Source organism: Mercurialis annua, linkage group LG3 (genome assembly GCF_937616625.2).
Source record: "Mercurialis annua linkage group LG3, ddMerAnnu1.2, whole genome shotgun sequence".
NCBI lineage: Eukaryota > Viridiplantae > Streptophyta > Magnoliopsida > Malpighiales > Euphorbiaceae > Mercurialis > Mercurialis annua.
This window is the reverse complement of record NC_065572.1, coordinates 4371874-4398616: the sequence shown is the minus strand read 5'-3', so window position 1 is coordinate 4398616 and position 26743 is coordinate 4371874. Positions and strand designations below refer to the sequence as shown.

Below are 26743 nucleotides of genomic sequence, written 5' to 3'. Positions count from 1 at the left end.
ATGTTCTTCTCCGGGTCTAATTCCGTAAACATTCTCTACACATAAACTCTCAGTTCAGTGAACAGCTAATCTAAAACCCTAATCATACCAACAATTCCGTTACACTATTATTGCAGTCTTCTTCATCATTGCTTACTACATGCCTCACACTTCAATTGACAGAGGAGCTTGAAGACCCGTTGAAGTTACTCGGATCCTTATTTTCGGATCTTCAAAACAATGGCGGACTCTCTCATTTCCGTTGCCGCTTCCGTCTCTACTCAGTCCACCAAAATACGAGTCCGGATTTTCCGAGATGATATACCTTCGATTCTCAGTAGCATTTCAGGTAACTTTTAATACACTAGCATTTATTTAATTATCTGTTTGTGAATTTATGAGCTAAGCTACACATTGAACTCATTTGATAATTGTAATGTTAAGATATGCAATAGTTTCTTATGTTTGTGTAATATGTGCTGTTGAGAATAATGTAATTGAATTTATTATGGAGACTGACGAAAATGTGGCCTGTCTGAAAGTAAATTATCATGTCTAAGCGTTGAAGTGAATTGTTGCAGAAATTGTGTAGTTTTGTCCAAGGTAATTAAAAGCATCAGGTGCACTCAAGGCGAGATAGCCATATATCGCCTTAGTCGAAAAATCATCTTAATGAATAAGTATAGAACATTCAACACATAAATAAATTGAATTCTTGCAGAAATTGTGTAGTTCTGTCAGGATATAGCTTTGTTGTTGATATAATTATGGATTGTTTTCCTTTTTCATTCATTTATGAAGCTGAATGAATTGAATTTTAGCGAACATTTATCTTTTTTTTTTTAAAAATGAATGAATGTTATCTTTTTCAGGCAGTATACCTAAAAACTCCCTATATCTGCATTAAACTGAAAAATGAAACTAAAAAGAACGTGGAAAATGATACTCCCTCCGTCCACAAAAGATAGGCTTGTTTCTATTTTAGGCGTCCCAAATTATAGGCCTGTTTCCATTTTAAAAAGTAGTTGACTAGATAAATATCTAAAATACCTTTAATTAAATTAGCTTTAGTCAACTAAATTAAATTGATAATGGCTTTGATAACAACAATAATGAATGCTTTTTGCTAGTTCCAATATTAAAAATAATTTTATATATGCTTTATAAGTGATTTTGAATTATTTATTAATAAAAATACATTGAGAAGAAGAGTGCATTAATTATTTAATAAGGGTATTATAGGGAGTTAGTATTATTCTAACTAAATAAACTAATTTTCTTAATATTTGTAAACGAAACAAGCCTATCTTTTGTTGACGGAGGGAGTATTTATTAATATATTGTAGGATGGAGTTCTTCTGACCTCATTATGTTAATTGATATTGTATTTTATTAAGTTTGCATTCTAAAGTCGGCACTCCTATAAACATACTATTTATGTGTCTGAGTTGTTATTGAAGGCAAAGCTATAGTATTTTCCAGATCACATACTGTACAGTGTACATAGTCTTGTTGTCTAACATTTGCAATGTTGCACTTTGGCAGAGATGACTCCTGAGACTTCTGCATTGTTGGTAGATATAATTTTTACGACGCTATGTATATATGAGGACCGTAGATCGAGGAAAGCTGTTGACGACTTGATTGTAAAAGCTTTAGGTGAAACCTTATTCATGAAAAGTTTTGCTGCAGCCCTTGTTCAGGGCATGGAAAAGCAGTGCAAGGTTCAATCTTATGTTGGTTGCTATAGACTTCTCAAGTGGTCATGTCTTTTGTTAAGCAAGAGTCAGTTTGCTGCAGTTTCAAAGAATGCAGTATGCAGAGTTGCTGCAGCACAAGCATCTACTCTTACTTTAGTTATTCATAGATCTTTTCGTGAGCGAAGAGCTTGCAAGAAATTGTTTTTTCAGTTATTTTCACAGGTTGCTTTACCTACTTGCTTACAATCAATAAATTTAAGTTATTTTTGTAGTCCAATTTATCGATCATATTAATGTTTTTCTTCCCCAGTCGCCGGACATATATAGAGTCTACATTGAGGAATTAAAGGAGTCACGAATTCCCTACAAAGATAGTCCTGAATTGATGTCGCTATTACTGGAGTTTTCAGTTGCATCTTCTTCTTTTGGACAATACAAGGTTATTAGCCTTCCATTTTTCAACTTTTAGACCTATATTTTTAAGTATCTTTCCAATGGTAGTTTTATGTTTAATTCCTCGTGTCTTAGTTTTTTTTTGCTAAATATTTGACTCCATTTTTTTTTTTGCAGCAAATTTTTTTAGACACATATGTTAAGTCGGTTTTAAATGCCAAAGAAATGCCTGCAGCAATCCTTAGTGAATCTTTCCATCCACTATTTATCCATTTATCACATGAAGATTTTCAGAGTGTTGTCATTCCTTCTGCAGTAAAAATGCTAAAGCGCAACCCTGAGATTGTGTTCGAATCAGTTGGAGTTCTTTTAAAATTAGTTGACCTTGATTTAAGCAAATATGCCAATGAACTTCTTTCCGTAGTATTATCTCAGGCTCGTCACACAGATGAAAGTAGAAGACTTGCGGCATTGGCCATAGTGAGATGTTTGAGCCAAAAGTCAAGTAATCCAGATGCTATGGAATCAATGTTCAATGCTGCTAAATCTGTAATTGGAGGTACTGGTTTGGTCTATGAAGCTTTTCTTAGTTATATAGAATACTATTTAACACAGTTCCAGATGTTGTATTGTAATTTTTTAATCTTGACTGAGCTTGTATTTTCTCAACTTTATGTATTCAGGCTCAGAAGGAAGACTTCAATTTCCTTACCAAAGAACTGGCATGTTCAATGTCATTCAAGAGTTGTCATATGCTCCTGATGGGAAATATTTAAGCAAGCTTTCAGTTACAATATGTGGGTTTCTCTTGTCTTGCTACAAGAATGAGGGTAATGTATTGCTGATCACTTTTTCCATTGCTGTTGACTTTAATTACTATGTTTGGTAGCGGTGCGGCTGTGCCTTCTTTTCACATCCACTCCCGGTTTTCATTGCATTGAGTCGTTCTTGGCTCAAATTGTGTTAACTGTTGCATTTTTCAGGAAACGAAGAGGTCAAGCTTGCAATTTTGTTTGCTATTGCATCTTGGGCAGCAAGATCTGCTGATGCAGTTCAGCCAGATCTTGTCTCTTTTATTGCTTCTGGTCTCAAAGAGAAGGAGGTTTTAAGAAGGGGTCATCTTCGATGTCTACGGGTCATATGCAAAAATGATGATGCTGTTTTACAGGTAATTTGCGTCGTGCAAAATTTACTTCTCTGAGCTTTTTGTAGTTAAAAATAGTCTAAGCCGACGCTTTGTCAATTTGGTGGATCTTAATTATGGTCGCAGATATCCTCTTTGCTTGGGCCTCTCATTCAACTTGTTAAAACTGGTTTTACGAAAGCAGTTCAGCGTTTGGATGGTGTGTATGCTTTACTTATTGTTGGGAAGATTGCTTCTGCTGACATCAAAGCAGGTTGCTCAAGCTACTCTTACTACTAATAATTGTTCTAGTTTGCGATATGCACTTTTTGAATTGCCTTTTTTTGTCCTTTTTGTTTCTTAGAGGAGACTCTGGCAAAGGAAAAAATCTGGTCTCTGATATCTCAAAATGAGCCTTCACTTGTCCAAATTTCTATGGTACCTAACTGCTCACTATTTGCTGCTCAATATTTTCATTAATTATGTCTATCAATGTAGCTAAATCTGGTAATTGTACAGGTTTCGAAGTTGTCAGCCGAGGACTGTGCAGCATGTGTTGATCTTCTGGAGGTGCTCTTTGTTGAACATTCACGCAGGTAGTTTTGTTTATTGTATATCATTTTCTGTCGTAAATCATATCTCACTGTTAAAAAATTGAGTGTCCCTTTCATATGATGTGCAGAGTGTTGGAAGCTTTTCCCGTCAAATTACTGTTACAGGTACCATGCACAACTAGCAAGCATTCTATGCCTTTTCGCTTTTTTTTTTCCTGATATGATTATGTTATAACTGGTGCTAAATTGGCTGCAGTTAGTAGTCTTCTTACTATGCCATCCAAGTTGGGACATTCGGAAAATGGCACATAATGCTGCCAGGAAAATAGTTTGTTCCGTTCCACAATTATCTGAAGCGCTTGTAACAGAGTTTACAAATTTTCTTTCTGTAGTTGGAGACAGAGTTGCTTTATTGAAATCAAGGTCAGTTTTAAACTGATAAATCTCGTCTCCTCTCTTTGTTTAGTCTAGCTAGTTATAGTTAATTAAATATTAAGAATGCTGCATAGTGATTTAAACCAAGCAGTGATCTGTACGTCCGGTGGTATTTGTGAACACAAGATTAGACTGAACACTTTTGAGCTAGGCAGTACAAACACGGACACAGGTACAGTGAAACTGTGTTATTTTAAAGCATCCTATGTAAAAATGAAGTTTTGTGTCCGGAACGTCAAGTGTCCAACACGTTCCCGAAACGGAAAACGTTGATTATATGAAGGTTCCGTGCTACCTAATTTGAGTGACCCCCCTTTTCAGACTCTTCTAACTGTCAATTGTTCAAATTTTGCTGCTTAAATTTTTGTTCTTGTGATATTACATCATATTGTCTACCTAGTCTTTAGTGATAGAATCTGACATTACATCTATGTAGGGACACAGATTCTTCAATCGACACTCAAATTCCTTTTATTCCATCCGTCGAGGTATTAGTGAAGGCTCTCGTAGTGATATCATCTGCGACTTGTGCTAACTCTCCAAGTATATCCATGCAAATTTTATTATGCTCGCATCATCCATGCGTTGTTGGCACTGCAAAGAAAGATGCAGTTTGGAAGGTAGATGTCATTTTCGCTCACAGTTTCCTTTCTTTTTTCCTTCATAAAGTGTGTATATAAGTTATATCAGATATGCAACCTTGTCTGTTAGAGCTATTATATGTAAGATTATGCTGATTCCTGAAGGTCAAAGTGAACTAAGAAGCTGAACCTGTTATATTATACATCTTTATGGTTGTATTGGTGTTAGGCAAAGGAGTTTGGTGAAATTACTGAAGACTTCTGGTTAGATAGTGCTTGTTCTTCAGCCATCACATTTGAATATAGCTGTTGAGCTCTTGGGTCTTCCTGGTTACAATTAAGTAACAATGCCTAACAATGCTCCATTATACTCTTTATTTTCATATAAATACTTATAATTGTCTGCTTTAAATTGTCTTGAAAATTGCACATGTTAAAACAATACATTTTTATTCCACTCTCTATTATTTTTTCTTGTTAATCCAATTCAGTTACTCTTTTAACTTGTATTGAGCATTGTTCATGTCTCTACCACAAGTCTTGAAAAGTTAATATGTAACTATTAAAATAAGACATGGAGTCATTTGCCTCTTAAAAATATTGAAGGAAGGAGTTGAAATATAAGAGGCTGTTGTAGCAGTGGTTTAAAGGTCTCACTCCCTATATCATCCATAGCATAAGTAGTTAAAGCAAGTGAATGCTTTAAAATTCGAGTTGTTTCACGGAATAACACTCGTATAGAAGGGGCCAGGCTCCCGGTAGAGCAGAGGAGACGGTTAGGATAACAAACTTGAGAAAGAACCAAAATAAGGAGGCTGTAAGAGTTGTTCTTACAGGCTCTTGGTAATCTACTCTTTAAATCTTACCTGTTGATCCCATTAAAGTATGCTGCGCATGAAGTAGTTTTCTGATAGTTCACTAATGCCTAAGAATGTGTGAATTCTCTTTGTGCATTTTTGGGAATTGTTTTTATGCTTTTACAGGGTAATATTTTATTATGGGGACCATAGTAAGGTTCATTTTTATTCAAGTTACGTTTTCATACAAATTAATTGAGGTAATAATTTCCAACTTCATGAGGTTTGATATATTACGCTTGTTAGACCCCGACATTTATAAATATACTAAAACATCCCTCAATTTTGTAATTTTATACTTACTAAAATAACTTTAGCTAAAATAAATTATTGTGTTCTCCCTGATGTTTGACATATTATGCTTATCGATCCTTTTATTTGACATATTATATACTTTACCACCATCTATGTTTTTTAACACAGTTAAATGTGATATCATTAGAAAACATATAAATAGTAGAGAAATATAATTCTCATATCTTTTTTTCTTATTTAATTATACTTTTTGGTAATAATTTGTGATTTATTTTCCAATATAAAATAAATTTAAATAGTGATAAGTGCACATTGCTGACATTTATATGTTTACATATTTTTATAGGAAAAATAGACAAATGAGAAAAAAGTTTAGTATAATATTAGAAGATGAAAAGTTATAGATTTTAATAACAAATAAATGAAAAAAAAAGAAACAAATAAGACAGAATTTTAGAAAATAAAATAGATGATTAATAAATACACATTATTTTCAATTTTTATTTTGATAAACATATGTTTTTTTTAAAAAATATCAAGATTCGATGAGTATAATATATAAAACCAAAGGTGTTGACAATAATTTTCATTCTAGAAGTATTAAAAACTAATTAGCATGAGGGTCTAAGTATATTTTCATTGAGAGATGTTCAAGTATATTTTTTAAATGTGAGGGTCTAACTAGTGTATTATATATATCAAACTTCAGGGCATTGAAAGTAATTACCTCTAATTAATTTGATGAATATGGTTAGAGAAGTAAAATTAATGATTAGTTTTCTTGTTTTAAAAGCAATACCAGGTTATCCTATTTTGATGAAATGGGCCTAGCGTATACAATAATCAACTGTTGGACCGATAAAGTAGGGAATTGGTGTAGTTTTCTGGTGAAAAAGCAGTCACCCTTTAGCAAATAATGTGATCTTTTTGCAATATATATGTTTGATAGATAACAATCATTTTTCATTTGCAGAGAGTCCGCAAATGTTTGCAAACACTTGGATTGGATGTCTTTGGCATTATTTCTGCAGATGTTGCGGTTTTATGCAAGGTGCATTTTAAATCTCATCTTACTTTTAATTTTTAATGCTATGCAACTGTGGAGGAGACTTCATCTACTGTTCACATGCTTTTCTTGCATGGTATAAGTCGATCATGCTAACGGAATGCATGTGTATCAATTATCCCCACTGTACTTCAAATTTAAATGGAGATCAGAAAATTGAAGTTTTTCTCTAAAACCTATTTGCTATGTATAATAAAAAGATATGTAAAGTTGAGTCGTTGTTATCACTTGCTGTAAGGTGAATCTTCCAATTTAATTTGAATGATGAAAGTTTTGTATTTCTTTCACAGCATTGCTATCTGGATCCAGTAGGATACAGCTTTACTTCTGATCAGCTACTAACACTTTCTAGTTAATCTTTATAGGGTCTACTAGGGCCGATGGGGTTGATGAGTTTGAATGTCTCTGAACAAGAAGCGGCTATTAATTCTCTATATACTTTGATGTCAATTACGCCCCGAGATACCTATTTGGAGTTTGAACAGGTTTTGCTTCATTATATAATGCTTCAAATGGAAAATACTGAGTTATGGATGACGTCCCCCTTTCCCACATTGATACTTGACAAAAACTTTCTTTTTCTTATCGTCAGCACTTAACAAATTTTGAAGACCGTTATTTACATGATATGCTTTCGGAAAACGAAATTCAGGTAAAGTATTTATATTCTATTTACTTTGTGTCCTTGATTCCTTAAATGAAAAAGCAGTTTACTTTTGATTGATTTATTTAAGAGTTACTCTTAGTTGTTGGATGCAGACTGTAGCTTCATAGCTTTTACTATATGTTACACTCTCTTGTTTCATAGCATCATAGATTGGGAGATTTGTTAATTTTTGGGTCGCGCCTTCTCTTTTATTTCTGCATGACAAGACTTTCCAACCGAGTAGTATTATAGCCTGCTACATGGCTTTGCTACTCGGGAGAAGTTGAGGTGTAGGATACAATTGCATCTGACTTCTAAATGTAAATGGAGAAGTAATCCTTGAGTCGCAAATGTGAGGCGTTGATTTCATGTTATGATTAGGTTTAGGAACATAACTTTTGTACTTAGTTGCTTTGTTGGAATATTCTGTCGAATACTCGATGCTGTTACTGAATCTATTTGTTTAATGCTTTTACTGAATCTGTTTTCTTGATGCTATTACTGAATCTAGCTGTTTGAATATTCTGCCAAATACTTACTGGTATGAGGTGATGGGGATTGTGTTCAAGACATGTCCTCTATTGGAGATTTTAGTAATCCTTCTATGTTCTGTTTAATTTCTTCATTTTCTTGTTCACATTTCAATTTTAGAGATTTAATATGTCGCTTATAGTTACTGGTGTGTTTTTTCCATGCATCGATTCTGCTCATCTTCATGTTCATCTTTACCAGGCATCTGAAGCACCTGAGTTTGCTGCTTGATTATTTCCTTTTCTTTGTTTCCTCCAGATTTTCCGTACTTCTGAAGGAATGATTTCCACTGAGCAAGGTGTTTATGTTGCAGAGTCTGTTGCTACTAAAAACACAAGACAGGCCAAAGGCCGTTTCCGTATGTATGAGGACCAAGATGACATGGTGATTATTAATTGTCTTCCGTTGTGAATTATCACTCTATTTGTTTTTCCCCTCAATTCTTATTTTATCTCGTGGCTCTCCTTTTCCTGTGTTTTTGAAATATTTGCGTTGTCCAAATCATCTTGCTGATCCCAGGATCATATTAGCTCTAATCATTCTGTCAAGAGAGAACCAACTGGTAGAGAAGCTGGTGTGGGGAAAAAAGATGCTGGGAAGTTAACAAAGAAAGCTGGTAGGTTATTTGCATTTCAAATTTTGGTTGATTGCCCATGTACAATTGTTTTTTCATTAATATATTTTAGCTCTGTTACCTTTACCTCTATAGAGAAAGGAAAGACGGGAAAAGAAGAGGCACGTGAACTATTGCTGAAAGAGGAGGCATCAATACGTGAGAAAGTTCAGAGTGTGCAGAACAATTTGTCTTTAATGCTCAGAGCACTTGGAGAAATGGCTATCTCTAATCCTGTATTTGCACACAGTCAATTGCCTTCTCTGGTCTGTGTCTTGACTCCTTCGACCAGCTTTTCCTCATTTTTCTATAAATTCTATATGCACAACAGATCCTCGTCTAAAACAAATATAGGTTGGCAAAGTCAGTTTCAAAATTGTATTTATTCTCAGCATGTTTGTCTATGTGTGAAAAATCAATGCTGACATCATGTTATAAAAATGAATACCATAATAGCTGCAGCAGATGCCCCAGATAAATGAGTTTCCTTGGTTTCTAAGCTCCAAGATAGTTTTACGTCGATCTAGCTATAAGCAGTACATGGGAATATTATTATCATTCGACTTGCACCAACTGTCTTGTTAGGGGATGCTCTTTATTGATTTGTACTTTCTGATGGATTATTCAAATTTTTTGTCATTACATGGGCATGCTTTCTAATACTTGAATAGATGCATGATCTACAAGATAAACTTTTATACACTCTTATTCTTTTTATACAAGTTAATCTCCTTACTTCCTTTTATATGTTGTTTCTCGTCTCCTTTTCCCCCTGATCATTTTGTTCTATTTCCTGGGTTTTACATCAGGTAAAATTTGTTGATCCTCTTCTCCGGTCACCTATAGTAAGTGATGTGGCCTACGAAACCTTTGTGAAGCTTGCCCAATGTACAGCTTCACCGCTTTGTAATTGGGCCCTTGACATTGCCACTGCATTACGCCTTATTGCAACAGAGGAAGTCAGCATTCTACTGAATCTAATTCCAGCAGTAGCTGATGGAGAAGCCAATGAAAGACCATCTTTGGGCCTTTTTGAAAGAATAATTACTGGACTATCTATCTCATGTAAATCTGGACCTCTTCCTGTAGATTCTTTCACTTTTGTCTTTCCGGTAAGTCCTTTTTCGGGGGGTGCAAGACTGTTTGATCAGTGATGTAACTTTCTTACTAATACAAAATTGACATGCATTGCCAGATAATGGAGCGTATTCTGTTATCTCCTAAGAAGACTGGACTTCATGATGATATTCTTCGGATTCTCTATTTGCATATGGATCCCCAGCTGCCCCTTCCAAGGCTTAGAATGTTATCAGTTATATTTCTTCTTTTTGATGTTTGAATATGTTAATATGCAATCATTAGACTTAAATGCATTTATTTTGTTGCTTAACATTGTTTACTTCTTGCATTGCAGGCTCTTTATCATGTACTCGGTGTTGTTCCTGCATATCAAGCATCTGTTGGAGCAGCTTTGAATGAATTGTGTCTTGGTCTAAAACCGGATGATGTTGCTTCTGTATGTTCATTGCATGCTGCTCGTATTGGTTATTCATGTAAATTGTAATGCAGTTAAACTTCTTTTAATTGCTAACTCTTTTTTTACAGGCTTTATTTGGAGTTTATGCGAAAGATGTTCATGTAAGAATGGCCTGCTTAAATGCTATAAAGTGCATTCCAGCTGTTTCTAACCGTTCTCTTCCTCGGAATGTTGAGATTGCAACCAGCATTTGGATTGCCCTACATGATCCAGAAAAGGTCTTGCTTGCTACTTTTATTCCTCACATTCTATATCTGAAGAAAGCATGTATATTATGTAATGTGTATGAAAAGGCCATACTCTGCATACCAGATACGCTACATAATGCTCAATGAAATCAAACAGAACTTTTGCTTGCAACATAACACATGCCTCACTGGTGCTTAACCCCAAAGCAGATTTTTTATAAAAGATATCTTTTATTTTAGAGACTAGAGTACATTCCCATTTGGAACAAATTATCGTCTTTAACTTCAATAGAACTTGGAAATATATGGCCGTGTCCTTCTGCTTGCGCCAGCGATGCAATTCTTTCTTTGCAGCATCACTTTTACATGCTTAGAAGTATGAACAAATTCCAATAATAGCAAAAGTAGTCACTCATAAGCAACTTAATGATAGAAATGACTGATAGTTTCTTGTTCCCTTAGACTCGTAATTCTTTTGTTATTGTAGTCGAAGAGAAGTCCAAGCAAGCACAGATATACAGAGCATGCTATCCTAAGCAGTTCTTTCCATGCAATTATGCAAAGATTTTTATTCAAACTTATCATATTTTTGTTCTTTCACATTAACTATCATATTATGGATTGAAGAAATGCTCTCCTGAAAATTTTGTCACCAACCTCAAAGGAACTTTTAGATCTGTTACCCTCTTTAAATTTCTCAAGGAAAGAAAGGTCATTCACTGACTAGATACAGGCTTCATTATCATAAACCCTGATTTTTTTTTGTTGAATTCATCAAATCTCATTAGATCGAATATGAAACTCTTACATTTGTAAGAAATTTGGGAAAATTAAAAAACTAAACTCGATGATCAGACATGGAATAGACAACGCACTGCCTACGAAAATAAAAAGTTAATTATCAACTGTTTCAAATAAACCACTGATTAATTTGAAATTCTATTTAAAATCACTTATATAATTAATAGGCATTTAGCCACTTCTGCCTTCTGCTGTCAGCTATTTTCCCATTGGTTTGATTTTTAACTTCTTTCTTTTCACTTCTAAGGTTCTGTCGAAATAATATTTAATTATTAATTAGGTTTTATGCAAAATTAATCTGCTGGCTTGCTGATCGTTAGATATTGTGTATTGACAGCCATTTGCCTATTTGATCTGAAGTTAGTTTCTTAGTGAAGTTTCTTTCATTCAAGGCACTTACTGGTTTTGTTTTGTTTTTGTTTTCTTCGCAATCAATTACGTTTTATTATTCACTTGTTTATATGCTTTTAATACTAATAGAAAGAAAGGCTGGTACTAGAAGCAGGTGTTTCCAGTGCTCTTCAATCACATTGCTCTTGAACATTTTGGTTTTATTACTTTAGTAATTTTCTAATTATCTGGCCCATGTTCCATTTCTTTTTACAGTCAATTGCTGAAGCTGCGGAGGATATTTGGGATCGTTATGGACATGAATTTGGGACTGATTATTCTGGATTATTTAAAGCGCTTGCTCATATAAATTATAATGTTCGTATAGCTGCTGCTGAGGCGTTGGCTGCTGCATTAGATGAAAACCCAGATTCTATACAGGTTATTTTGAACAAATTACTTGTTTCAGCTCCCTTTGTTTTTTGCTGGTTGTGATTCCTGCAAATGAATGAGATAGTCATATGGTTGTTTTGAACGAGTTATTGAATTGAAATTTAAATTATCTCAGGAATCGCTTTCTACATTATTTTCCTTGTATATTCGTGATGCTACTTCTGATGAGAACAATGTTGATGCTGGGTGGATAGGCAGACAAGGAATTGCATTAGCTTTACATTGTGCTGCCGATATTCTCAGAACAAAAGACCTCCCTGTTGTTATGACTTTCCTCATATCACGAGCACTGGTAAAGATTTACTTTTTTTTTCTCTGAATGAACTTAAAACTTGCCCAGTTTTACTAAATATTGTGGACTGGTCTCATAGCTTTGTCTGTAAAATTTACAAATTGATGCGCATAGCTCTTTATTATGCATTCTTAATCCATATGTTCCATTAGCTGCGCTGTTGCAGTAAGTACAGCAACACCCTCTGAAACTTTTTATGCTTGCAGTTGCAATTTATTGTTGATGCAGGACATGGTCCAGCGCCAATGCGCTGTTCCTCAAAACCAAAACAAGATTTTATGAATCTGGATTTTAGATGATGATGTGTTCTTTTAGTTAAATATTATGATCATGATAGTATGATTAGCCTTTTACCTTGGACGGTTCTATTTTTGTAAGAAATTTTGATAAATGGTCCAACTCTTTTGATTGCTTTTGTTGTTGTAGGCTGATCCTAATGCAGATGTTCGAGGACGAATGATCAATGCTGGCATAGTGATCATTGATAAGCATGGGAAAGAAAATGTTTCTTTGCTATTTCCTATTTTTGAGAATTACTTGAACAAAAAGGTTGTATTTTATTTTGAGTTATAAATGCTTGTGTGTAGTTCTTTTTGGTATTTCTTTTTTTTAATTAATTCTCGGCCTTTCAAAGCAACTGTGTAATGATCTCTTATGCTGTGTTGCATCTCTCCCTTATGTAGGCTTCGGATGAGGAAAAATATGATTTGGTTCGTGAGGGTGTTGTAATTTTTACAGGAGCTTTGGCAAAACATTTGGCAAAGGTTTTAAATTCTGTAATATCATTATTCTTCTTGAGGTTATGTCTGACACAATCGTCTTATTATAGCTTGGAGATGTAAATTGTGTTGCAGGATGATCCTAAAGTCCACTCTGTGATAGAGAAGTTGATGGAAGTGTTGAACACTCCATCAGAAGCTGTTCAACGAGCGGTATCAGCGTGCCTATCTCCGTTAATGCAATCAAAGCAAGTATGCACAATTTTTTTCTCAAACTTAAAGACTTTATAATTGTATACCTGGATAAACTTAAAAATTTGTATTGTAATGCAATGTCTTCTTGTGTCAGGATGATGCAGCTTCTCTTGTTTCTAAGGTGTTGGATCAATTGATGAAGAGTGATAAATATGGTGAACGCCGAGGAGCAGCTTTTGGACTGGCGGGAATGGTCAAGGGATTCGGAATATCTAGCTTAAAGAATTATGGCATTGTTGCAGCATTAAGAGATGGCCTCGCAGACAGGTATGTGTGTGCTCTTCCATTTTTAACATCATGAACTCTTAAAGGGAAGTGCTGTTATGGAATGCTGAAACATGGAGCAGATATGGGAATTTGAGTACAAATAAAATATTAAGAATCGTGTTTTTATTTATTTGTAACAATGATCAGTATAAATATCACTGTATATACTCAACTGATATTTAGAATAATAGGGGTATATTTTGATTATTGATTTTAAGATAGTAAACAATAAATTAAGTTTTTAAATACAAAGAGAAACAATGTGTTATGATTTTCATAGTAACAAGTGTAAAAATTCCATATATGGGACTTTGATGTAGTGATCTTCTTTCTTTCCTTTTCGGTTTCTTTGTTCTTTCCTTTTCAAATTGAAAAACATTTCCAGTTTAGAAATGAGTTCTTCATTTTGATAAATTATGGAAATGGATTTGAAACGTTTCAGAGAAAAGTTTTTTTGGAGTTTAAATTATGAAACTATTTTGAAGTAATGTTATAGGTTCTGTATTAATCTCAGACCTCATGCACACTGTGGTACTGGCCCAATGGCATTCATCGTCTTGTTTATGATTTTTCCTGCTGCAGCCCCTTTTCCAAAAACTTATGTGTTATATAATTAATAAGTCTTATGGTCCTTTTCAGGTTTATTTTCAAATCACATGCTACAATTCATGAGTATTACTAATATTGTCATTATTAGTTTATATCTATGGGCTATGACAGTTGATAAGTTTACATTTATTTAAAACTGTAGGAGTTCTGCAAAATCTCGTGAAGGAGCTCTTTTGGCTTTTGAGTGCCTCTGTGAAAAGCTTGGAAAATTGTTCGAACCGTATGTATTGGAGCTAACTGTGGCAAAATAGTTATCTCTGTTTGTTTTACAGCTGATTTCTTTCTCTTTCTCTCTCTCTTCCAGGTATGTGATTCTAATGCTACCACTACTATTGGTGTCTTTCTCTGATCAAGTAGTTGCTGTCCGTGAGGCTTCTGAATGCGCTGCTCGTGCTATGATGTCTCAACTTAGTGCTCAGGGTGTTAAGCTCGTTCTTCCATCACTTTTAAAGGTGATCATTGATAATGCTTTCATGTGGCATGTGATTATGATGAGAAATGTACCACCTGGTACTTAGAAATCATATGACCTGATGAAATCATGAATATAGAGTTGTTACACTTGTTATAACGAGGGTTAATAGTATTCAGTTTGGGAACCTTGCACAAAGTTGAAGATATACTGACGTTTTCCCTCATGGAAAGACCAACCTTATCAAATTTATTAGCTGGAACTGTTTAAACTTAGAAATTTTGATCTCAAATGATAATGATACATGACAGTAACATCAAGTACACTTCTTCTGTATCTTCACATGCTGAAGAATTACATTGGTATACCTTTGATATAGTTTTGTAGTAGTAATTACTAGTAGCTTTACTTGTGTTCATTTTGCTCTTTAACTTATTAGTCATTACCTTACCCTGCTATGGAAAACTTAAATGATTACCAGAGTGTTAAATCAACTGCTATGTTGTACAATTGCATGTATATTTAGGGACTTGAGGATAAAGCCTGGAGGACAAAGCAAAGCAGTGTACAGCTTCTTGGTGCTATGGCTTACTGTGCTCCTCGACAATTGTCACAGTGCCTCCCCACAATTGTGCCAAAACTTACAGAGGTTTATCTAAATCTGAACATGTGTTTGATAGTTAGTTATCTCAAAATAAAAAAGGATTCTGTTAACTCTAAAATTTTGTGGTATAATCATAGGTATTAACCGATACACATCCCAAAGTCCAGTCGGCAGGTCAAACAGCACTTCAGCAGGTTTTATTCGTCTTCTGTTTCATTTATCCTAATTTTTTTAATGTGGTCACTAATACTAGTTAGTTCTGTTCCTAGGTTGGAAGTGTTATAAAGAATCCTGAGATATCATCTCTTGTCCCTACACTTCTTCTGGCTCTTACAGACCCCAATGACTATACCAAGTATTGTCTGGACATTCTCCTCCAGGTCTGCTGCTAAAAGAAACTAAAAGAACATTATATCTTATAAGATTTTTTTTTGATAAAACCCTGATTTGTTAAATGCTAATCTTTTCTGCAGACAACTTTTATCAATTCAATTGATGCCCCTTCACTTGCGTTACTGGTACCAATAGTTCATAGAGGGCTAAGGGAGCGAAGCGCTGAAACTAAAAAGAAAGCTGCACAAATTGTTGGAAATATGTGTTCTTTGGTTACAGAGCCGAAGGATATGATTCCATACATTGGTTTACTTCTTCCTGAAGTTAAGAAGGTATCTCACTGTAGTTGCACATGCTGATAGTGGTATTTACCTTTTTTCTTGTATAACATATTATTCGCCATGGTGTTTATGCAATGAAAATAGGTTCTTGTGGATCCAATTCCGGAAGTTCGCTCTGTTGCTGCAAGGGCTATTGGCTCACTTATAAGAGGATTGGGTGAAGAGCACTTCCCAGATCTTGTCCCATGGCTGTTTGATACACTAAAATCTGATACTAGTAACGTTGAACGCTCTGGAGCGGCTCAAGGACTGAGTGAGGTTAGGCTTGATCAGATGCTAACTTTTGGTTTTGCCTTTTCTTCTATAGGATAAATCATATTTTTTGGCCTAATCACTCAAAAACCCCTCACCTTTAAACTTTTTTTCAATTCTACCCTGACGTTGAAAATTTGTCAATTTTACCCACTTTTGAATTTTCCGTTTTCAATTGTACCCCAATATTTTAATTTTTGTTAATTTTTTTACTTAAATGATGAAATCATTCAATTAATTAAGTCTAAACATGAAATTAAATTTTTTTTTATTCAAAAAAGTACTAATAAGTCCTTTATTTTTAAAAACTAATTAAAAACCATAATCAAATTAACACTAATTTAAATTCTTAATTAATTTAACTAAATTTAAATAAATTTTAAAAATATACAATTAATATATGCGAGACATGTAGAATGTTTTAAACAAATTTCCAAACGCAAAAGACGTTAATTTAATTTTTCAGGGTACAATTGAAACACAAAAATGCAAAATAGGGTAAAATTGACAAATTTGCAACGTCAGGGTATGATTGAAAAGTGGCTAAAAGGTCGGGGTTTTTTAAGACATTAGGCCTATTTTTTTTATTTGGTTATGTAAATAAGTAATTGTATTACATGAGGTATTTGATGAAGTCCTAATTGCAACTTATGATATTAGAATTGTAGGGTGAACCTGTGCCTCTAGATTTTATATGCATTTTGATATTGATATTGTTAGGATTGTGCAGTGGCTTTAGCTAGAAAATATTTCTTATTAGCTGTACTTTGTGGGTTGTTTTCTGTGTCTGTCCTCCAGGTTTTGGCTGCATTAGGAATAGCATACTTTGAGCATGTACTTCCTGATCTTATCCGGAACTGTTCTCATCAAAAAGCATCTGTACGAGACGGCTACCTAACACTTTTCAAGGTGAAGATAATTGTACTTGTCAAATGTGTTTTGCTGCAGATTTTGTTTACAGGAACATTCATTTCCCTTTTATTTGTGCAGTTTTTACCAAGGTCTTTAGGCGTTCAGTTCCAGAACTATTTGCAGCAGGTGCTGCCTGCTATCTTAGATGGTAAGTTACTCACCTCTTACTTCTTATGGATCTTTGTGCTTAAACTAATTATAAAATTAATTTGTACATACTCTATGGGATTCTTATTTTAGGTCTTGCCGATGAAAATGAATCTGTGCGCGAGGCAGCGTTAGGTGCTGGACATGTCCTTGTTGAGCACTATGCAACAACGTAATGCACCCTTTCCATTCTTTTTTTTTCTTTTACCTGGTCGAAGGCCAAAATTTAGGTCTAAGATCTGTGACATTGACATATCACTCATTGATGGAAGGAATTCACATTTGAACTATAGGATCCAACAACATTGCCTTTCTCTTTCAAATGATGTGAAAACTAGTCAAATTTTAACTATAATATTTTATATTCCTTCATTCCATTTGCTTGATGGGCAATTTCATAACGTGAAAAATCTAGCTGTCCTAAGCATTGGACTTCTTCCCAATAGTGTAATTTCCAGATGAGTTCTGCTTTTCTCTGATTTATTGACTTTTCATTCACAGATCTTTGCCTCTTCTCCTTCCTGCTGTGGAAGATGGTATCTTTAATGATAGTTGGCGCATACGACAAAGTTCCGTGGAATTGTTAGGAGATCTCTTGTTTAAGGTTTCTTCTACTTGAGACATTCAAGTTATTCTCTGTAAATATTTCGAAGTATGCAATTTTCAGGTTGTTCACTGCTGCATTTCTGTATCTAGGTTGCTGGAACTTCTGGAAAGGCTTTGCTTGAGGGTGGCAGTGATGATGAAGGTTCTAGTACTGAAGCGCATGGACGTGCTATAATTGAGGTTTTAGGAAGAGATAAACGTAATGAAGTGCTTGCTGCACTATACATGGTTAGGACTGATGTGAGCCTATCCGTACGTCAGGTAGTGACCAGTTTATTTGTTTAATTTTTTAAATTTTAGATGACTTCAAATATATGCATTTTGTACGTTTGTATGGTACTTGACAATGACGTGTAGATTGAAATTTTCCCATCAATTCTTCTTAGGCTGCCTTGCATGTATGGAAAACTATTGTGGCAAATACTCCAAAGACTCTCAAAGAAATTATGCCAGTTTTGATGAATACTTTGATAGCTTCCCTTGCATCATCTTCATCCGAAAGGCGACAGGTTTGTGCTTCCATCCGCCTGCTCTTACTTTTCTCCTTTACTGTTCATGAACTTCAAATAAGAAATCCGGTTCTACTGTAGGTTGCTGGACGAGCATTGGGTGAACTAGTGCGGAAGCTTGGTGAAAGAGTACTTCCTTCAATTGTCCCAATCTTATCCAAGGGGCTAAAGAGTCATGATCCCAGCAGAAGACAGGTAATGTCTCCATTGTGCAGCTATAATTTTTATACTCTATCCCTCGCAGTTTTACTTATTTTGCTACGATTTTCTGAGCAATGTTTGCTTGCAGTTATTTGTTTTGTTCTACTGTTACTTCCCCTTGAATTTTCCATTTGGCATATGTTGTATTGTATGACCACGAGGTCAAGTATTTACGATGATTCCTATAATTTTTTGGGGCGACAGACAGGTAGCCTCAGAAGATGTTAACCATCACCTTCCCCTGTTTTGGGTGGATTTATGTTTGTCCGTAATTGTAAAATAACCGAGGGCTTTTTTGTTTGGAATACACTGCTATATAAGTAAATATGTTGCTAATATTTACTAGTGACAGGGTGTATGCATTGGTCTGAGTGAAGTAATGGCAAGTGCTGGGAGGAGCCAGTTGTTAAATTTCATGGACGAGCTTATCCCAACAATTAGGACTGCCCTATGTGATAGGTAATATTACTGATTCTCGTTATCTATTTTTTTGCACGAATTTTTTTGATTTTTTAATTTTTTAATATTTTAATTTGTTGAAACAGCATGCCTGAGGTCCGCGAGTCTGCAGGCATAGCATTCAGCACACTGTACAAGGTGCCGTTTCCGATTCTTTTGTTTCATTATCTGTTTGCAATTTTTTTGCAAGATGAAAAAAAATTAAGCTGTCATATGATTCAGAGTGCTGGAATGCAAGCAATTGATGAAATCGTTCCCACATTGCTGCATGCTCTGGAAGATGATAAAACTTCTGATACTGCTCTTGACGGCCTCAAACAAATCCTAAGGTATAAATCTTCACGAGTTATCTACTGTTAGTCTGTTATTCCTTTTAATTATGTTATCTTATACTTAACCGTATTATCTACTTTTTCCTTCATCAAATTCAGTGTCAGAACTGCAGCTGTCTTGCCTCATATTTTGCCCAAGCTAGTCCATCTTCCTCTATCGTATGTGTCACTACTAGATTTTCTATAAACTTTTTCCATCTATTTATTCTAGTAATTGTGCATCTATTAAACTATCACATATGCAGCGCTTTTAATGCACATGCTCTAGGGGCATTGGCAGAGGTTGCAGGGCCTGGACTTAATGTTCATCTCGGTACTGTGCTCCCTGCTTTGCTTTCAGCAATGGGTGGCGAGGAGAAGGTATGCGTGAAGTTTTATAAACTTTCTTACTTATCATATTCTAAATATTTTGTTCTCAATCAAGATCTTGTTTTATGGGAACTTAAGATTTTAATTAGGTTTGATACTTCACTCCGTTTTTTTTATAGAGAATTAGAGATCATCCTAATCGCTACTTATTGCATTAAGTTGCTTAATGTTTTGAATTTGCAGGATGTTCAATCTCTGGCAAAGGAGGCTGCAGAAACAGTGGTCTTGGTCATAGATGAGGAAGGTGTTGAATATTTGATATCAGAGCTGCTTAAAGGCGTTGGAGATAGTATGGTATGTCATGCAAATTATACATGATTTTTAATGCCTCTCTCTCTTTCTGACTTTTTCCCTTTATGGTCACAGGCTTCGGTTAGAAGGTGTTCATCTTATCTAATAGGATACTTCTTCAAAAACAGCAAGTTGTATTTGGTTGATGAAGCTCCAAACATGATATCTACACTGATTGTCTTGCTTAGCGACACAGATTCTGCAACTGTGGCGGTATTTATTATACGTGTTTTAAGATGGTCTTCTATCATTCTATGGATCATATTAAATATTATATTTAACAGGTTGCTTGGGAAGCCTTATCAAGGGTGGTTGGCTCGGTTCCAAAGGAGGTACTTCCTTCATATATAAAACTGGTCCGTGATGCTGTGTCTACATCCAGAGATAAAGAACGTAGGAAAAAGAAGGTTGGTGGCTTTTATTCTGCTCAAAAGTGATCCACTTTTTACTAATCTGTGACTGCTGATTTAATTAGGATCCACATTTAATTATTTGCAGGGAGGATTAGTTCTCATTCCTGGATTCTGTCTCCCAAAGGCTCTTCAGCCACTGCTTCCAATATTTCTTCAAGTATGTCTCTAAATCTTATTATTATTGTTAGGATTTTTTCAAGTAGTGGCTTTTTCTTCTGTTTAAAATCCATTCTTATTTTTATATGTTGGTTCTTAAGCTTGTTGATTTTTTTTCATTTTTCCTTTTCAGTATCAACTCCAAGACTAAGGGTTGCATATCTTTATAGTTCAATTATCTTTCTGTTCCTTTTGCTGTTGAATGACTGTACTGTACTTTTTTTTGTTTGGACGTTGTGATTTCATTATTAAACTCTCCGCCACCATGTTCTATATTCTCAATATATTTGAGACATGAGTGGAATTAGCATTTGGTTCATGTATGACTATTTACTTTTACTAGAGAGTGAGCTCTGTTGACTTGATAATCCTTTCCTAGTATTATTTTGCTGTGTTCCATTTATTGTTTCATTTTTAAGTCATTGTATTACTTTGTTGTGTTTCATTTATTGTTTCATTTTTAAGTCATTGAAATTAGACTGACTTTTTTTCTTTTTGGCATTTCAGGGCTTGATTAGTGGCTCTGCTGATCTAAGAGAGCAGGCAGCACTTGGCCTTGGTGAGCTTATTGAAGTCACTAGTGAACAAGCACTGAAAGATTTTGTCATCCCGATAACAGGGTACATACTATGTATTATAATCTTTTGCAAAACATAATCTACGACTTAATGTTTATGCTTTGAAAGTTGGATTAGTTAAATATCAACTAAGATAGAAGAACTAGATTGGCTTGGATATGAAGCACCGACACTCCTCCGGAGTGCCGTATTTAGGGGGACACTTCGGGGACACGGGGACACGCCGGGGACACGCCGGGGATACGTACCCGACACGCCACGTGGCGTGTCCCCGTACCTTTGACTGGTCAAAGAGGGGGACACTTCGGGGACACTTCGGGGGGACACTTCTAGTGATATTTAGCTAATTTTAAGTCTTTTTTTAGTATGAGTTTTTTAATAAGAAATTTAACTAAATGGGCCCAAACCCAAATACAATTAGATAGTAAGTGAAACTAAACCCTATTTTTAATTTAAAAAAAAACACAGCAGCCCCTATATCTAAACAGAAGCAGTAACCTGCTTTCAAAGAAGAAAACCCCTGATGTAAAAAAAGAAAGCAGCTAACCTCCTTTTAATTTTCAACTAATTTACATATTAATTATGCATCTTATAACATAAGATTCATTGTTTTTGCATCTTGAAAGCTTATATATGACTAAATATATATTTTAAAAAAAATAAAAAAATTGCCGTGTCCCCGCCGTACCCGTATCCTATTTTTTTCTAAAATGCCGTTCCCCGTACCCGTACCAGTGTTCGTACCCGTACCCGTACCCGTATCGGTGCTTCATAGGCTTGGACCTGATTTCTTAGCTTTAGTCTTATTTGTGGCAATTCATTCGTTTTATGTTTGTGTTTTGATAATGAATCTAAATCACAAGTACTTAAGTAATCATATTGCATAAAATTAACTCTTTTTTTATGGAGTAGCTTGCAATTTGTTGCTAATCTTTGTGGCTTTGACTTGGAAACCTAAAGTCAGTTTACTATTGATCTCTTTTGCATTTTATTTGTCAAATGCACATCCAAATGTGTTTGAGCATTCTGTTCTTGAGATCAATCTTAAAATAAAACAAGTAGTTTGTAATTAAGCACCATTTTCTGAAGGCATGTCGGCATATGACCGAAAGGCAATAATGGTCTATGAAAGAAAATGAACCCTGAAAATTCCATGTAGGTTTAATTTATGATCAAGACCATTAACCACGGCACTGCAGTTATAATAGACTGTTGTATAGACATTCTCCATTCGTTATTTTAGTTAAATGTCTTCTTGGCCAAAAATTTCCTTAAAGCTTTTACAGTTTTACCTGACAAATACTGATGTCTGATGGAATATAACTTGTTCTTCACTTTCAGGCCTCTTATCAGGATTATAGGCGATCGGTTTCCTTGGCAGGTGAAGAGTGCCATATTATCTACCTTAATCATCATAATAAGAAAGGGGGGAATGGCTCTAAAACCTTTTCTTCCCCAACTTCAAACAACATTTATCAAGTGTCTACAAGATAATACAAGGTATGTGGAGGAATGTAAATTTCGTATTATTCTAGCTATAGAGCTTTCCAGTATACACTGGTCTGGATGTATTTTAAACAGATGGTAGCTTTTTATTTATTTTTCCTCTTTTTGTGTTGTTCTGTAAGATAGGTGTGGAAGTTATTTGAACATTGTTTTCCACATATGTTTCTTTTCAATTTTGCTTGTTATATATACCATATTGCTTATGAGATGTTATGTCCATGCAGGACGGTTCGTACAAGTGCTGCCCTTGCACTTGGAAAGCTTAGTGCACTCAGTACTAGGGTAGATCCTCTAGTTACTGACCTCCTTTCCAGTCTGCAGGTAGACTGGCTCGTCTTACTTTTTTAACAGCACATTGATCTTTTCATGATCTTTACATTGCTATTACATACTGTTTTAGGTGTCAGATGCTGGTGTAAGGGAAGCAATTCTAATGGCTTTAAAAGGCGTCCTAAAGTATGCTGGGAAAAGTGTGAGCCTCACTGTCAAAATTCGTTTAATCGCTCAACTGAATGATTTAATCCATCACGACGACGACCAAGTTCGGCTTTCATCTGCTAGCATTTTGGGTATCACATCACAGGTCTGTTGGAATATTCAAGTTCTCCTTGTTTTTCATAAACTATGGGTTTCTCGTTGGGAATGTATGAGTAGTAGTAACGAGAACTTATTGAGGCCCACGAAAGTTCTTTTGGACTGGTTAGCCTGGCTCACAATGTGATGTAAGGCCTTATCTAATTAAATGAAAAGAGTGATAGAAGCCCATTATTCATCTGCTGGTCCCCAACCCTAAGTATTCTAAGTTGTTTATGTAACTCACCTACAGTGTTGGATCTGATATTGAAGAATTCTAAGTTGTTTATGTGACTCACCTACAGTGTTGGATCTAATATTGTCTTTAATGTGTGGAATGATGCCAAAGGAAAGATCAACATTAAAAATGATTATCAGTTTCAATCCACAAGCAATTTGAACAGATCAGCTGTACTGCAAAAATCCTAAAATGGCATTGATACCTAAAAGACCCTAAAGGGGGTTGTTCAATTCATCTGGAGTAATGGACCCGTTTAAGTCGCAAAATTGGAATGTGGCTAAATTTTAGTATGGCTCAAGTTTGCAGCAGAAATGACTGAGCAATATATCCAGTTGTAGTAGTGGGTTTTCCAGCCATACAATCTCTCTAATCATGATGTAGTGATCTATTATTTTCTCAAAGCCTTCTCTACTTTCTATTTCTTCTGATTTCTGTTTCTCTTGTCTTATATGATGAAAATACAGTACATGGAAGCTGCCCAGCTCATTGACCTGCTTCAGCAACTCGCGAATGCAGCTTCTTCTGCAAGCTGGGTTTCTAGGCATGGTTCAGTACTTACTATCTCTTCATTGCTCAGGCATAGTCCTACCTCTGTTATGACTTCTTCTGAGTTCCCATCTATTGTGAATTGCCTTAAAGATGGCTTGAAAGACGAGAAGGTATTTATGCTGTTAAAATTTCTGACTAAAAAAATTTGAATGCTCGTGTATCTACTGATTTTTGAAATCACAATTGCTTCTGCAATTTAGTTCCCTCTCCGAGAAGCCTCAACCAAGGCACTAGGAAGGCTTCTTCTTCATGAAGTTCAAAGTGATCCTTCAAAAACATCTGCTCATGTGGATATCCTTTCATCAATAGTCTCAGCTTTGCGTGACGAGTCTAGTGAAGTCAGGAGAAGGGGATTGTCTGCTTTGAAAATGGTCGCAAAAGTATGTATAGACTTCTTTAGCGCAACTATTAATTTGTTTAATGCTCTACTTACAGCTGTGAATTCCTGGGCACTCGAACAATGACAAATGTTTTTGCAGGCAAGTCCACCATTCATTATAGCCAATATTTCACTTATTGGCCCTGTACTTGCTGAATGTTTGAAAGACAGTAGCACTCCAGTGAGGCTAGCAGCTGAAAGATGTGCCCTGCACGCCTTCCAGCTGACAAAGGGTATGTCGATTCCATTTTTATTTGTCATTTTATTAGCTACTCGACCTTTCCATTGGCCTAAATATAACATTCACAGATGCTCTATATATCTTTAACCTGGTCTCGTTTTCCTTTTCATTTTTCTCCATTGAGTATTGGTAAAAATAAAGAGTGGTCATATCCATAATTCTTTTCAGGTACAGAAAATGTTCAAGCTTCTCAGAAGTTTATCACTGGGCTGGATGCAAGGAGACTTTCCAAGTACAATGAGCATAGGTAATATAATCGAACATTTACTTTTGTTTTGGATTAAGTGCTGAGAAATCCGGCTATCCTAGATATATCTTTTTCTGGTCATGAAATTGTTGCTTTTTTTTTTAATATTTTCTTTGTGTCATATACTTGTGTGCAGATTTAGATTCTACTAACTGATGGTCTTATGCTACCTGTTGCTAGGGGTGTTATTGAATCGAATGCTTAAATGTTTAGACCTGACTCACTTTTTTTAGCAACCTCGAGAGTAAGATTGAACTCAATAAAAATTAAACTAAAGTCTGGTTTGAGTTTGAATATAACAACCTTAATATGAGCTGGAGTTGGGATCGAGTTTGGCTCCTAATTTGCTTGCTATTAAGTTCAAGTTTATTAACAGACTTGTATTTAACTCAGCTGATTTTGGATATAATTGATAATGCGAATAAATAAGTAAAACTCAAGATCAACTTGACATAAACTCAATATCAACTGTAGATACACTTAAAATATTTAAAGATATTAAATTTAAATAAATAATATTTCATTCATAATGGATAAATGACTCAATTTAGGAGTCCTTAAACAAGGCAGCTCACGGACAACAAATTTGACTAAGATTGCAAGTTCAACCAAGTCAAGGATCGCTAAGCTTTAAGTTTCACTCGTTTATGAAAACAGCTTCTAAACTAAGATTAAGTTTGGTTAGTTTAGTTTGAATAACAAACTCGAAAGAATTGTTCTTTGAGTCGAGTTCTGAATAGCTTGCGAGCAGATTGATTCATTGATTGACCTACCTACTGCTTTCACTTCCTTGAATTTTGTATTGATGCCATGCATGCCTATAGATATGGATTGTGTAATCTCTGTTCTGATTGCATTTTTTAGGATCATATTGCATTGGTTAGGTAACTACACACATTTCTCCAAGAGATACCAAAACAATTTCACGATTTGAATTTTCCCCTTTGACAAAATGGGGAAAAGTGCTCCAAGTGTGTACTTTGTTTGCTTTCCAAAGAAGCCGAAACGGCTCTAATTTGTTGAAGTCCGATAATCAATAGAGCTAACGACAATGCACAAGCATAAATGGTAGAAAGACCGAGTAAGTGTAAAATGCATGACTTCTATTTTTGAGATGTACTAAATTGATCGAGTGCTGGAGTTCTCAATCCAACAATCAAATGTTGATCTCATACTTATCAAACAAGACTGCCGGAGCTGTTCTTTATCCAAACAGTAGTTAAAAATTTGTTATGTTTGCCATACTTTCTTTTCTGGTAGAATATGCTTGGATATCTCATAGCACTGTTATCTCGTAACTCAGTAAACTTCATATTCCACAGAAGAGTCGTCTCAGAAATGAAATAAAAACTGCCTGACAGCATGATAAATTTCAATTTTGTCTACACACCCATATATTCTTTTTATTTAATTAGATTTATTGTTCATTGTCAAATGTTTCTAAATTTGGTATTTATGACGATTATTTGTCTTGGACATGCAGTGATGATAGCGACGATAGCGGAGATGACTTGAAAAGTGGCTGAAAGATTGTTGGTGGTCATTCTACTTTTTGAAATTGTTCTGGAACGTAAGTAAACAGCTCATACCATCATGATGAAGTTCATTTAGCGGCATCTTGTGTCTATAGGGATTTGAGTTATATACACATTGTAGCAAGATACAGGATTTTGATACCCAAATTTTCTCACTTGGGTCTTATTTAGCTTTCAAGTAGAGTCATATAATAGAAAATGGCACATGTCGGTTCTTATTTTTGTATAATTATTGCAATTATCAGTTGAAATAGGAAAGGCTAACTGTTAAAAAGACCCCTTTTTCTGTAATTTATGTTCAGTGTTACCAAGGTGACAATTTTGTTCCATGGCAAAATAGTATTAAATACTCGAAATGTAGCCATTTCTATCA

General features: G+C 35.0%; 1 protein-coding gene across 1 annotated transcript; it reads left to right on the top strand.

Annotated features, from left to right (window-relative positions):
• LOC126674123 (protein ILITYHIA) lies at window positions 1-26743 on the top strand. The gene is made up of 60 exons (XM_050368504.2): window positions 1-328; window positions 1525-1901; window positions 1990-2118; window positions 2250-2631; window positions 2756-2902; window positions 3056-3240; window positions 3343-3469; window positions 3560-3633; window positions 3715-3791; window positions 3878-3914; window positions 4006-4172; window positions 4621-4804; window positions 6851-6928; window positions 7309-7428; window positions 7536-7595; window positions 8379-8504; window positions 8640-8736; window positions 8830-8999; window positions 9543-9845; window positions 9929-10045; window positions 10148-10249; window positions 10339-10488; window positions 11866-12030; window positions 12158-12334; window positions 12761-12883; window positions 13018-13098; window positions 13189-13305; window positions 13403-13575; window positions 14327-14404; window positions 14489-14636; window positions 15123-15245; window positions 15338-15394; window positions 15470-15580; window positions 15674-15865; window positions 15959-16132; window positions 16925-17035; window positions 17117-17186; window positions 17279-17357; window positions 17687-17789; window positions 17882-18052; window positions 18178-18300; window positions 18382-18495; window positions 18854-18960; window positions 19047-19098; window positions 19183-19289; window positions 19392-19451; window positions 19538-19652; window positions 19845-19955; window positions 20028-20165; window positions 20237-20359; window positions 20451-20522; window positions 21029-21141; window positions 22441-22599; window positions 22830-22926; window positions 23006-23188; window positions 23884-24078; window positions 24169-24348; window positions 24448-24580; window positions 24757-24835; window positions 26319-26743. The coding sequence occupies exons 1-60, from the start codon at window positions 220-222 to the stop codon at window positions 26359-26361; spliced, it is 7875 nt and encodes a 2624-aa protein (XP_050224461.1). The 5' UTR covers window positions 1-219; the 3' UTR covers window positions 26362-26743.

Excerpts from the sequence above, each read along its gene's own strand:
- LOC126674123 (XM_050368504.2), top strand. The coding sequence starts at position 220 with ATGGCGGACTCTCTCATTTCCGTTGCCGCTTCCGTCTCTACTCAGTCC. Across the intron at positions 3,470-3,559 it reads TTCTGCTGACATCAAAGCAG|AGGAGACTCTGGCAAAGGAA; the intron begins GTTGCTCAAGCT and ends TTTGTTTCTTAG. Across the intron at positions 14,637-15,122 it reads TTCTTCCATCACTTTTAAAG|GGACTTGAGGATAAAGCCTG; the intron begins GTGATCATTGAT and ends ATGTATATTTAG.